Below are 13,474 nucleotides of genomic sequence, written 5' to 3'. Positions count from 1 at the left end.
TCTTTACTATCTGAACCACCAGGAAAGCCCACAGCATGTACTCATCAGGGCACTTGCACAGATAAAGAATTTTCTGAGAAGAGTTCTGGTTCTGTCTAGCACAAAGCTTATCAAACTATGAATTATGAAGGAAAAGTTTTTTCCCCTCAGTCAGTCATGGATTGCTGGCTTCATAAAATGAAATTAAAATCATTTTTTAAAAGAAATAAAAATTTTAAAATGTCAAGTAAAAGCCCACATTTCTCATGATTACATTTTTTAGATATAAAATTACTCAAACTGACATTGAAGTATCAAAGTACTTTCTCTTAATTCCTGTATTTTTCTTTGTTGATTGGTAACAAACATTTGCTTACTATCAACAACACTGATTCAAGAAACACGATTTCTGGTTAGAGGGTTCCTTTAGAAAACCTCAGTTCAGTGTTACTGTCTACCAGAATGCAGGTCAGATTTCAGACATAACAACATTTTCCCCTGAGAGTATGCTCACCATTTTCAGATCTTAATACCTTCTTACTTTTGTACTAATCTAGATTACTGCAAAGTATTGCATATGGAACACATCCCTCTACTTTGCTATTGTTTGCCTTTGAGGAAATATAAATGCTAGCCTTTATTAAATGATTATTATAAACTATGTTCTAAATACTATATGTATATATTGAGCCATTTAATCCTTTCAATATGAAAGCAGACACCACTAGCATTCCCACTTTACAGAAATGGAAATTAAAGAACAAAGACATTAATTTGCTATTGAGATTTAAACTCAGGTAGCCTGGAAAATCCCATGGGCAGAGGAGCCTGGTAGGCTGCAGTTCATGGGGTCACTAAGAGTCGGACACAACTGAGCGACTTCACTTTCAGTTTTCACTTTCATGCATTGGAGAAGGAAATGGCAACCCACTCCAGTGTTCTTGCCTGGAGAATCCTAGGGACGAGGGAGCCTGGTGGGCTGCCGTCTCTGGGGTCTCACAGAGTTGGACACAACTGAAGCGACTTAGCATCAGCAGCAGCAGCTTGGTACCAAGGTCTGTGTCCATTGCAGCAATATCATGCTACTATCCATAGGGAAAAATTACCCAGGAAAGGCCTTTGTAGCTAATCTAAAATTGGATTCCAAGTATATTATTCAAAATATATTGAGTAACATACTCACTCAATATATCATCATTTATAAATTTCTAACTAGAAAAAAACAATTCAAACTTTATAGAATTATAAATGTCTAATATCTTTCCTTCTCTGCTTTTGCTACTTCTAAGAACTAAGGTCTGAGTTTAAATGTCATGAATTTTTTCTAATCTATGATTTGTTGTTTTTTTCTTTTGCAGTGTTGTTTTATTCACCACAAGTATTTTTATTAGTCACCTCAAATCCCTTTTTTGAATAGGTGGTATGTGTATATAAGCCAATTAATGCCTTAAAGCAATTCCTCAGCAATGTGATTTGCGGCTTCCAATCTGCAATTGTTGAGAGCTCATTTTAAAAAGACTGAATAGATCTATTAGTATCCAAAGACTGCCTAAACAAATTACCACAAACTAGGTGGGTTAAAACAAGAGAAATGTATTCTCCTACAGTTCTGGAGGCCAGAAGTTTGAAATCAAGGTGTTGGGAAGATCATATTTCCTCTGAACGCTCTACGGAGAATCTGTTCTTTGCCTTTTCCACTGAAGAGTGCCTGTTGGCATTTCTTGACTTGTGGCTGAATCACTTGAATGATACAGTCACATCGACTTCTCTGTGACTGTCTCCTCAGCAGTTCTCTTCAAAGGACAGTCTGATTGGATTTAGGACCCATCCTGATTATCCAGGATGATCACTTCACCTCAAGATTCTGAATCTAATTACATCTGCAAAGACCTTCCCCAAATAAAGTATCATTCACAGGTTTTAAGGATTAGGACATGGACATACATATCTTTTGGGGGGACCACCATTCAAGATATTTTAATAGGTGATGGGGGTTACAAGGTATCTTCCTAAAAGCATATTGCAAGAAGCGTTAGTTTGGCTTGCATGTGTGCTGTCACTTCAACTGTGTCTGAATCTTTGCAACTCTATGGACTATAGCCCTCCAGGCTCCTCTGCCCATGGGATTATCCAGGTAGGAATATTGAAGTGGGTTGCCATTTCCTTCTCCAGGGGATCTTCATGACCCAGGGATCGAACTCAGGTCTCCCGCATTGCAGACAAATCCTTTACAGACTGAGCCAGCAGGCAAGCCCCTTTAATCCATGGGCTTTGTCACAAATTTTCCATGATAAAACCCTCTCCCCCACATCACTGCCCCATTTTCTGTTCTAATTAGATATAAAATAATCACTAGAGATAACATAAATAAATAAAAGATGCCTGTACTTTTAGTGGAATAAAAATCATCATTTTGCTTGGGTAGGCCTGTTTAAATCCTAATGGAGAGGACCAGATGCTCAGAGGTTTTGTCACAGAAGTTAGAGCATTTCACCTTTACATCACTGGTTCTCACTCAGTTTAGGACAAAAGTAATTGAAAAGGATTATCATCTAAAAATGCTGCTGCTGCTGCTGCTACTACTAAGTCACTTCAGTCATGTCCAACTCTGTGCGACCCTATAGACGGCAGCCCACCAGGCTCCCTCGTCCCTGGGATTCTCCGGGCAAGAACACTGGAGTGGGTTGCCATTTCCTTCTCCAATGCATGAAACTGAAAAGTGAAAGTGAAGTCGCTCAGACGTGTCCAACTCTTAGCAACCCCGTGGACTACAGCCTACCAGGCTCCTCCGTCCATGGGATTTTCCAGGCGAGAGTACTGGAGGGGGTTGCCATTGCCTTCTCCAATCTAAAAATGATTAAATGCCATCTCTGGAAAAGCTGTTTGCCTCACTCTGATTTCCAGGTGGAAACAATTACTATCATATTGAACACTCACCACTTGCCCATCTAAGTAGAGAAGTGAGAAGGTGAATGAGTCTGAAGACAGAATGTGCTTCTCTTCCTTCAGGGTCTCCTGAGAGGCTTGGCAGGTGGTAGAGGGGATTTTGGCTGGCCATTGTCTCTGCTGAATTTAATCCAGGAATAAGTGGATACAAATACCTGCCGATGAAAGCATAAGGGGATGAACCTACAGAGAAGTGAAGTAAGTCAGAGAAAGATAAATATCATGATATCACTCATACTGGAATCTAATTTTTAAAATGATAAAAATGATCTTATTTACAAAATAGAAACAGACTTATAGATGTTGAAAACAAACTTATGATTACTGAAGGGGAAATATAGGGGTGGTGCTAGTAAGGGATAAATCAGGAGCTTGGGATGAACATACACACGCTACTATATCTAAGATTGATAACCAATAATGACCTATTATATAGCAGAGGGACCTCTATTCAATATTCTGTGATAAACTGTATGAGAAAATAATCTAAAAAATAATGAATATATGTACAACTGAATCACTTTGCTGTACACCTGAAACTAACACAACATTGTAAATCAGCCATAATCCAATAAAATCAAAAGAAAAAAGGAAATGAAGGCATGAGAAGGAAATTTGCAAAGGTTTATATGGAGGCTCTCTGATGAGAACTCAGGCAGTCTGGATCCAGTCACTGCTCTTATCTAACCACAAATAAATTTTGGTCAACCTCTTCTCTTATCCTTGCTAAATCAATACCTAGTGCTAACAAAAATCTTTTAATTCCTTTATTGCTTTAGCCACCTTACTAACTAAATGCCATGGCTAAGCATTTGTATGACATAGTCACCAGCACAAGTTTCTCAGCCCTACTAACCTTCTGCTACACTTACCCTCCAGCTTTAGTTTTCATTCAAATACTTGATTTTTGAGCTCACACACCTAGCTTATCAATAAACAACAAAATGAAAAACAAACTAGTGATTGAGCCACATGGCACTATTTCAGGTGTTGGATGTCCACTCTCTACTGTGCTTTCATCGTTATTCAGGAATTATCTTGTCCTTGACTTATTTTCTTGCTCTTATCTCACAGTGGTTGAACATCTTTATTATGTCAAATTTTGTCACAAATTTCTATCCTTTTCTTTCTCAATTGATGAGAAAAAAATGACCAGTAGTTCCAAATCTTCAGAGACTAAATAGGACAAGAACTAAAAACTGCCCATTGGGTTTAACAACTAGGTGATTTTGGGTGTTTTGGAAAAAGGAGTTTCAATGTAGTAGAAACATAAGTGAGCCCACAGTATGTTAAACAATAAATGAGATAATCTCCGAAGAACTTGGCAATGAAGAAAGGAATTTTACGATCAAGGGAGAGGAGAGAATTGAGGGCAGAGCTGTCACACACCTTTGTGGTTTAGAAACAAGTGTTTTCTGTTGGTGAGCACACTTGTAAGGATTCATAGCTTGAGGAGAGAGAAGCACCTTTGTGAAAAGGAAATAGTCTTTTGTCCATGGGTCAAATGCCCTCATTTGCTTGTTTGTTTGGGCATACCTTATACAGTGCATGCCTTGTAAAATTGTGATTACCTTGCATGAGGAAGGTTTCTGTTCCTATAGTTATTGGGATTTTGTTGTTCTTTTTGGTATTCTCCAGAAGCAGTCTGGATGAAGGAATGGAGAAGGCACATTCACTGATTTTAGGTTGAGGTTTTGCCCTGTGAGTATAGTAAAATCAATCACAAGGAGACAAGATAGTTAATAACACTGGCAAATTTCATGGGTAGAAAAATCTAGGAGGGATAGCAAAGGAAGACATGGCATAAATGATTATCCATCCCTCTTTTTCCATGAGATATGAATCATCATTTTATCCAGATGCTGGGCAGCAATGCAATAAGGGAAGGTAGACTTAATTCAAGCAGTGAATCACAATTAAACTAATCATGGTGGTCACATTCCTCTATGTCAGTTGTGTAGGGGTGGATATGCAATTTAGCTCTAGCCATCACTGGTGGTGCAGAGGTTAAAGCATCTGCCTGCAATGAGGGAGACCTGGGTTCGATCCCTGGGTCGGGAAGATCCCCTGGAGAAGGAAATGGCAACCCACTCCAGTATTCTTGCTGGAGAATCCCATGGGCGGATGAGGCTGGTGGGCTACAGTCCATGGGGTCGCAAAGAGTCGGACACGACTGAGCGACTTCACTTTCACTTTCAAAGAGATATGAAGGTAAGTTTTTTCTCAGCAAAAATGCACAGTATAAACATTTTTTTTCCTTTAGATATGGCCTTATGAGGAATTGTTGTTTAGAGTTGTTCAGTTCAGTTCAGTACAGTTGTTCAGTCGTGTCTGACTCTTTGCAACCCCATGGACTGAAGCACGCCAGGCCTCCCTGTCCATTGCTAACTCCCAGAGTTTACTCAAATTCATGTCCATTGTGTCAGTGATGCCATCCAACCATCTCATCCTCTGTTGTCCCCTTCTCCTCCTGCCTTCAATCTTTCCCAGCATTAGGGTCTTTTCTAATGAGTCAGTTCTTTGCATCAGGTGGCCAAAATATTGGAGTTTCAGCTTCAGCATCAGTCCTTCCAGTGAATATTAAGGACTGATTTCCTTTAGGATTGACTGGTTGGATCTCCTTGCTGTCCAAGGGACTCCAAGAGTCTTCTACAACACCATGTTTCAAAAGTATCCATTCTTCTGTTCTCAGCTTTCTTTATAGTCCAATTCTCACATCCATACATGACTACTGGAGAAACCGTAGCTTTGACTAGATGGACCTTTGCTGGTAAAGTAAATGTCTCTGATTTTTAATATGCTGTCTAGGTTGGTCACAACTTTACTTCCAAGGAGCAAGCGTCTTTGTATTTCATGGCTGCAGTCACTATCTGCAGTGATCTTGGAGCCCCCCAAAATAAAGTCTGTCAATGTTTCCACTGTTTCACCGTCTATTTCCCATGAAGTGATGGGACCAGATGCAATGAACTTAGTTTTCTGAATGTTTAGGTTTAAGCCAACTTTTTCACTCTCTCTTTCACTTTCTTCAAGAGGCTCTTTAGTTCTTTTTTGCTTTCTACCATAAGGTTGAAATAGGAAAAGGAGTATGTCAAGGCTGTATATTGTCACCCTGCTTATTTAACTTATATGCAGAGTACATCATGAGAAATGCTGGGCTGGAAGAAGCACAAGCTGGAATGAAGATTGCAGGGAGAAATGTCAATAACCTCAGATATGCAGATGATACCACCCTTATGCCAGAAAGTGAAGAGGAGCTAAGAAGCCTCTTGATGAAGGTGAAAGAGCAGAGTGAAAAAGTTGGCTTAAAGCTTAACATTCAGAAAACAAAGATCATGGCATCTGGTCCCATCATTTCATGGGAAATAGATGGGGAAACAGTGGAAACAGTGTCAGATTTTATTTTTGGGGGCTCTAAAATCACTGCAGATGGTGACTGCAGCCATGAAATTAAAAGACGCTTACTCCTTGGAAGAAAAAATATGACCGACCTAGATAGTATATTCGAAAGCAGAGACATTACTTTGCCGACTAAGGTCCATCTAGTCAAGGCTATAGTTTTTCCAGTAGTCATGTATGGATGTGAGAGTTGGACTCTGAAGAAGGCTGAGCGCTGAAGAATTGATGCTTTTGAACTGTGGTGTTGGAGAAGACTCTTGAGAGTCCCTTGGACTGCAAGGAGATCCAACCAGTCCATTCGAAAGGAGATCAGCCCTGGGATTTCTTTGGAAGGAATGATGCTAAAGCTGAAACTCCAGTACCTTGGCCACCTCATGTGAACAGCTGACTCATTGGAAAAGATTCTGATGCTGGGGGGATTGGGGGCAGGAGGAGAAGGGGATGATAGAGGATGAGATGGCTGGATGGCATCACGGACTCGATGGATGTGAGTCTGAGTGAACTCCGGGAATTGGTGATGGACAGGGAGGCCTGGCATGCTGCGATTCATGGGGTTGCAAAGAGTCGGACACGACTGAGCGACTGAACTGAACCATAAGGTTGGTGTTATCTGCATACCTGTTGCTGTTGTCACTGCTAAGTTGCTTCAGTCGTGTCTACTCTGTGCAACCCCATAGACAGCAGCCAACCAGGCTAATCTGTCCCTGGGATTCTCCAGGCACAAATACTGGAGTGAGTTGCCATTTCCTTCTCCACTGCATATCTGAGGTTATTGATATTTCTCCTAGCAATCTTGATTCCAGCTTGTGCTTCATCTAGCCTACCGTTTCTCATGATGTACTCTGTATATAAGTTAAATATGCAGGGAAGTTGTGGTGGCCATTTTACAATCATGAGGACACAAAATTGAGGTGACAGCCTACATAAGGAGGAAATGAAAACCAAGGAACCTGGGTCATCAATGACATTATTAAAGATATAAGGGCTACTATTATTTTCTTCTTTCTGAAGTTTGTCTTCTCAGGAACACATTCTCCTTTATCATCATTGCTGGTTTTTACTTTGAAATTACTTATTTTTACTTCTCTCTTTGGAGTTTGATTATAGATCTGGTTTTCTTTTTCTCAGTGATTTTCAATAGGGGATATATGTTTAAGAATATATTTCATATTATTTCTACTTTAAAAATTTTATTATGATATTTTAAAAACAACTTTACTGAGCTATAATCCACATACCATGATCCCACTTAAAGTGTACAATTCCAATAGTTTTGAGTCTAGCCACAGAGCTGTGGAACCATGACCATGATCAATTCTAGAAAATTTCTATTACACGTAAAAGAAACTCTCTAGGCATTTGTGTGTGTGTGTATGTGTTCATGCACATGCGTGTGCAGGCACATGCTCACTCACATCTGGTTCTTTGCAACACCATGGACAGACTGTGGTCCACCAGGCTCCTCTGTCCATGGAATTTTCCTGGTGAGAAATGGTCAGGTTACCATTTCCTCCTCCAGGGGCTCTGCCAAACCCAGGGATTGAACCTGTGTCTCCTGCAAATCAGGTGGATTTTTTTTACCGCTGAGCCACCAGGGAAGACCTTACCCATTAGTAGTCACTCTATTTCCTTCAGCCCTCTGAAACCAATACTCTGCTTGCTATCTCTACAGATCTGCCTATTCTATGAGCTTTATGGGCAGTGGGGAGTTGTATCATCCATCACTAATCACTAGTATCTAGGAAACTGGCTGGTGTATGGGATTTCAATAAATATCTGTTCAGTAGTAAACAAGATAGAAAACACCCCTACTCTCTAGGAGTTTACATCGTAAAAGGGGAGATCAATAAATAAAAAACAAACACCTAAATTTTGTTTAACTGTTTATAGGAGAGAAAATATTGAAATATTTAGATAGTGGAATTAGAGGCTTCTCAGAGATGAGTTGACATTTATGGTGAGACCTCAGTGAATCCTGGGAAGGAAACAGCTATAGGAAGCAAATTCCTAACAGAGGAAAGGGCAAAATCTCAGAGACAAAGTGCTAGGTGGGTTTCAAGAAAGTCAGTGTGATCTCAGACTAGTAAAGCTGGAGAATGGTAAATGATAGAAAGGTAGTCAGGGATCAGATTATGAAGTCTTATTAGGAAGAGCAAGGAGTTTATATTTAACTTCAGGTAATCCAAGTATGGGCTTCCCTTGTGGCTCAGCTGGTAAAAAATCCGCTCGCAATGTGGGAGACCTAGGTTCAATCCCTGGGTTGGGAAGATTCCTGCGAAGGGAAAGGCTACCCACTCCAGTATTCTGTCCTGGAGAATTCCTTGGATTGTTAAGTCCATGGGATCACAGAGTTGGACATGACTAAGTGCCTGTCACTTTCACAAACCAAGCATGTCATTTAGGTTGTAAGATTTATTCCTTGCATGGAGCCTTACTATTCAAACTGGGCTTCCAGCCTGCAGAGACAGCATCACCTCTGGAGCTTGCTAAAATTTCAAAATTTGAGGCACCACTCAGAAACAAAAGAGTCTGAACTTTTAACAAGTTCCCTAAGTGATTCATAGTGTAGGGGGAGTTTGTAATTTCCTGGGTTCTGTCTCCTCACAAAAATTTGAAGTTTGGACCAGCCTTACAGTTACATGTTACAGCTCAGTTTTATTTAGAAAGCAAAGGAAAATACAGCCTCGCGGTGTGAGGGCATGCCGCCCCAAAGACAGGAAGAGAAGAGAGGCCTCCTGGTCCAATCGGTCCAATTTTGGCTCCCTTTTTTGTCTGCTACCCCGACCCCAGGGCCTGCCCTATGTAAACTGGGCTAGCCAGGGGCGCTGTTTGTTCTACCCGAGGGCCTCACGCAGGTCCTTGGACCTTCCTTTGTTCTATTTTCTCCTGCTTTTCCCTTCCTTGTCTTTTAGCCACCACCATTCTGAACTCCTTTTTCCAATTCTAACTACATAATGGGCACATTAAAACTTGGGAAACACTAGAGAATGGATTGGAGGTGAGAAAAGGAAGAAGAGAAACAGGCTGCCTGAATGAGTGACAACAAAAAGGATGAGAAGACTTGACTTAGTATCTTATGGAGATACTTGGTTTAGGACTCTAAAGCAGATAAATAGCGATTTCAATAGGCAGGTAGCAATAGGAACCTGGATTTCTGAGAAAAGTTTAGGACCGGAAATACAGTTCTGTGGCTCTACTAGGTATAGCATTTCTGAGTTTCAAGTGTTATTTTATAATTTATAAATGTTTGAATGTTGTTTTTCTGAAGGTTTTCCAAGTCCTCCACTATTTAACTTTGAGGCTGTAACTAGATAATCTTTCATCAAGTCATCATTAATCCTTTCACAAAAAATGTTTTGAACGCTTTAAGATCGAAGGTCCATGGTCGATCAACCTGTCCTTCTCCAAAGCCTCTTGGATTCGCCACACATCTCGGTCTTAACTAGGACAGATACCCATCAAACCTCTCCAAGTTTCTAGATACAGACTAGCTTGGAGACTCCTGGGTTGGCAGGTCCACTTGTTTTAGGGAACAATCTGTAGTCTTAAAAAAAGATCTTGGAGTTAAAAGCCAGTTAACGGGAATGCAAGAACATAAGTTCCAAGTTGGGGAGACCACCTACTAGCCCCCATTCTTAAGCAAAGAGGAAGAGACTGCTTGCTTTATTACTTCCTTAATAAGTGGCCCAGTTGAATCCCAATTTAATGCTCTTCCCTGTACCGTTTGTCTCCTTAAGAATAGTTGAAGCTTGTTTACAGTAATTAAAAAGACAAAAGGTCTTTCTTTCTTGAGGTATGGGGCATGGTAACAGTTCTTTCATAATTTCAATCCTCAATCGCTGGTAACCCTGAGAATAACACCAGAACATTAGAGTATCCCTGGGGTGATTTCAGGATATTACCTTTTGGTTAAACTCGACAGTGAAAACCGAGGAGAGTACTGCTCAAGAAGCGATACGAAGATTTTTTTCAACGGTATTTTTCTATCCCTTGACTGTTCTGGGAGAGAACAGATACTTCACTGTTCCCCTCACAGTGAATTCTTGAACTGTCTGAAACACTCAGCTAACAATAAAAAACTCTCAAGAGAAAAAGTTCCTTCCAAAACCCATACATCCATCTGGAAGGTAGGCTGCCTGTGAGAGTTGTTGAAAAAAGAAAAGCAGAGGGGCGGGAGGCGGGGGTGCTGTGCTGCTGCGGAGCTAAGAATGAGGTCAGGGTGGGTCAAGGTCTGCCAGGACTCCCGGCGGAGCCGCTGAGGGAGGAAAAGGGCAGGTCTCCACGGCCTCCAGGTGGGAGCCGCGTGAGTAGGCGGAGGGGCCTGTCTGGGCGCCTCCTCCCCTCGCGGGACGTGCGTCTGGGGATCACTCCGGCCCCGCTCCTCCCCGCCGGCGGGGGGAGACGGGGGACAGGAGGCCGTCCCAGGCGGCTATAAAGGGCCTTGGGCTTCCACAGTTCGCCTCGGCTCGCCCGGGCGTCCTCTGGCTCCTCTCTCGCCGCTTTCCTCCTGGCTAAAGCTCCCGCGGCCGCTCCGGCTCCACTCGACCCTCTCGGGTCTCGGCTACTCGGGCTGCGGCGGAAGATGGCGGCTCCGGCAGGTCCCCCGGCTGAGGCGGCTGGGACCGAATGCTCTGAGGAGGCGCTAGCCGCCGCTCTGGCGGACGTGCCCGAACTAGCCCGCCTTCTAGAGACAGACCCGTACCTGAAGCCCTACGCCCCGGACTTCCAGCGCAGGTACCGCCCCCGAACTTGGAGCTCTCCCCCATCCCCCCATGACCCCCCCCACCACCCTCCACGCCTCTGAACCAGGAAGCCCGTCTTCTGGGCTCCAGTGCGGGCCCCGCCCCTCGTCGGCTCCACCTCCGCCGGCCCCGCCCCCACACCTTGGTGGGTTGCAGCTTCTGAGCGTGGGCGACGGGTTGAGTCCAGTAATTGGGTTCAGCAGCTTCCGGAGTTGTGGGTTGACAACTCTTACCGCCGGCCTAGAAGCAGAAGCGCTGAATAAACTTTACTCATCCCTGTCTCTTCCTTTCGAATTGGCGATTTTGCGCTGCTGGGTGTGTGCTTTGGCTGCCAGCCCGCGCGTTTAATTAAACGTGGCACCGCAGGTTTAATGATTCTTCAATGCACCAGGGTGGTCCTGTGAATTAGCGTGTAAACAACACCCGGCCTGTGTAACTGCGCTTTAAAAACTTTCTCGTTTATTTAATAGCCAATATTGTGACTTTACATCCAATAGGATTCTTTCAGGCAGCTTCCCCACTCCCCCCACCCCGCCCCGTTGTTAATATTGCTCCTCTCAGAGAAGATTAAATGTATCTTGGTCATCTTGGTCCCCGCCTTTTTTTTTTAACGCTCTTAATCCGTGTTTGGCATTGTCATCCTGAAGATGGAGAACGTCAAGGAAAGCCAAACTTCTAGATGCCGATTTAGTATACTTTTAGCTTATCTCCTCTTATTTTAAAGTTGGTAAGATAATAATTCCAGTAGTCGGCTCAACTTAAAAGGTGTAATTTTTAAGACTAAAATAGTTGTTATAGTAGTTATATTTGTGAGATAAGCACATTGTGATTTAATGGTTTCTGCCCTTTTAGCAGAGGCACTTCAAAACTACCATGGCAACAGAGTATACCTAGTCATATTTTCAAGTAGAATACTTACTTTAATATAGTAGTTGGTAGCAAGAAGCAGCATTGAGGGTAATGAAACACAATTGATTGGTGTTTGGAAAAGAAAGTCTTAGGTTGATGACCTGGCACTGTCACTTATTCAGCAACTCAGGGTCCTTTAGGCTAAGACGGTAAGGAGTCTGCCTGCAATGTGGGAGACCCAGGATCCATCCCTGGGTTGGGAAGATCCCCTGGAGCAGGAAATGGCAACCAACTCCAGTATTCTTGCCTGGAAAAGCCCACTGATGAAGGAGCCTGGCAGTCTACAGTCCGTGAGATCAAAAGAATCGGACAGGACAGAGCAATTTCACTTTCTTAGGAACAAAAAGTAAGGGACACAGAGTTGAATACAACACTTTATTCCAGAGCTTGTATAGCCTAATGTATGGGTGCCTGCTAAATCGCTTCAATAGTGTCTGACTCTGTGCGACCCTGTGGACTGTAGCCTGCCACACTTCTCTGTCCATGGAACTCTCCAGGTAACAATACTGGAGTGGGTTGCCTTGCCCTCCTCCAGGGGATATTCCTGACCCAGTGATGGAACCCATGTGTCCTATGTCTCCTTCATTGGCAGGCGGGCTCTTTAACACTAGCGCCACCTGGGAAGGCCCTAATGCCGTGAGACTCAAAGGAGTCACCTTGAGTTGTTGCTCAGTTAATCAGATGTTGGGCCTTTATATAAGCCATTTGGGGAACAACCTTGTGAATTGCCTTCAGTTTTTGCAGTAGTGCTTTCAGAGAAATCGAGTATGTAATTATCATTGTTTAAGATTAGATATGATTTAGAAATAGTCAAAAAATTTTAGAGCAAAAGATGATGGTCAGATTTTTTTGATGTTCTTATTAATAGTGACACTAATTTTCTTAAATGCTTTGTAAAATGACACATAAGACATTTCTAAAAGAAGAGGTATGGAAATGTTTTGTCTGTGTTTCTTTCTTTCTCTGTTTAAAAAAAAAAAACAAACTCACACATAGATAAACATCCCTTGGTAAGTGTTTCTTTAATGTTCTTTCACTTCAACTCCATTGGGATTGAAGCAGTTTTGATCTGCTTTCATGGTTTGTCAGAACTAATGAGAGGGACAAAGGCCAGAATAAAGACGGGGGGCAGTCCAGTGTTCTTGATGAAAAAGCTGGTCCAATGGGTCCTTGTGCCTCACTCTGTCCTGAATTCTACTTCTGGCCTTGGTTCTGAGTAATTGCCATTTTCCAGCACACATGTTCCATTTAGGCATATCAAATAGTAATTTAGTGTTTGGCAGCAGTAACTTTAACTTTTAGCATTTGAAGAATAAAATAGTTTCTCCTTTATAAAGTTTGGTCCTGGTTACTATTCCTGTTTTCTGTTCATTTCTAATCATCCACTCAGGCAATGTATCTTTGGCCTAACACAAATATACAACCAAACATAGGTGCAAAGTTTGCTTACTAAGCAGTGAAGAAAATTTAGAGTGCAAATAACACCAGTATAACAATGATGG

The 13,474-nt window shown here is 42.3% G+C and overlaps 1 protein-coding gene across 1 annotated transcript in view; it reads left to right on the top strand.

Moving 5' to 3' along the window:
- The first annotated feature begins 10,820 nt into the window (after positions 1-10,820).
- Positions 10,821-13,474, top strand: part of GBE1 (1,4-alpha-glucan branching enzyme 1) — a 306,336-nt gene continuing 303,682 nt past the window's right edge. Inside the window, exon 1 of the mRNA XM_068972275.1 lies at positions 10,821-11,055. Coding sequence (XP_068828376.1) covers positions 10,904-11,055 — 152 coding nt within the window. The 5' untranslated portion in view covers positions 10,821-10,903. The remainder of the gene's footprint in view (positions 11,056-13,474) is intronic.

The sequence above is a fragment of the Capricornis sumatraensis genome, chromosome 1, assembly GCF_032405125.1.
Source record: "Capricornis sumatraensis isolate serow.1 chromosome 1, serow.2, whole genome shotgun sequence".
In the NCBI taxonomy this organism is placed as follows: Eukaryota; Metazoa; Chordata; class Mammalia; order Artiodactyla; family Bovidae; genus Capricornis; species Capricornis sumatraensis.
The sequence above is the reverse complement of the archived record's forward strand: the minus strand, read 5'-3'. Positions and strand labels throughout refer to the sequence as shown.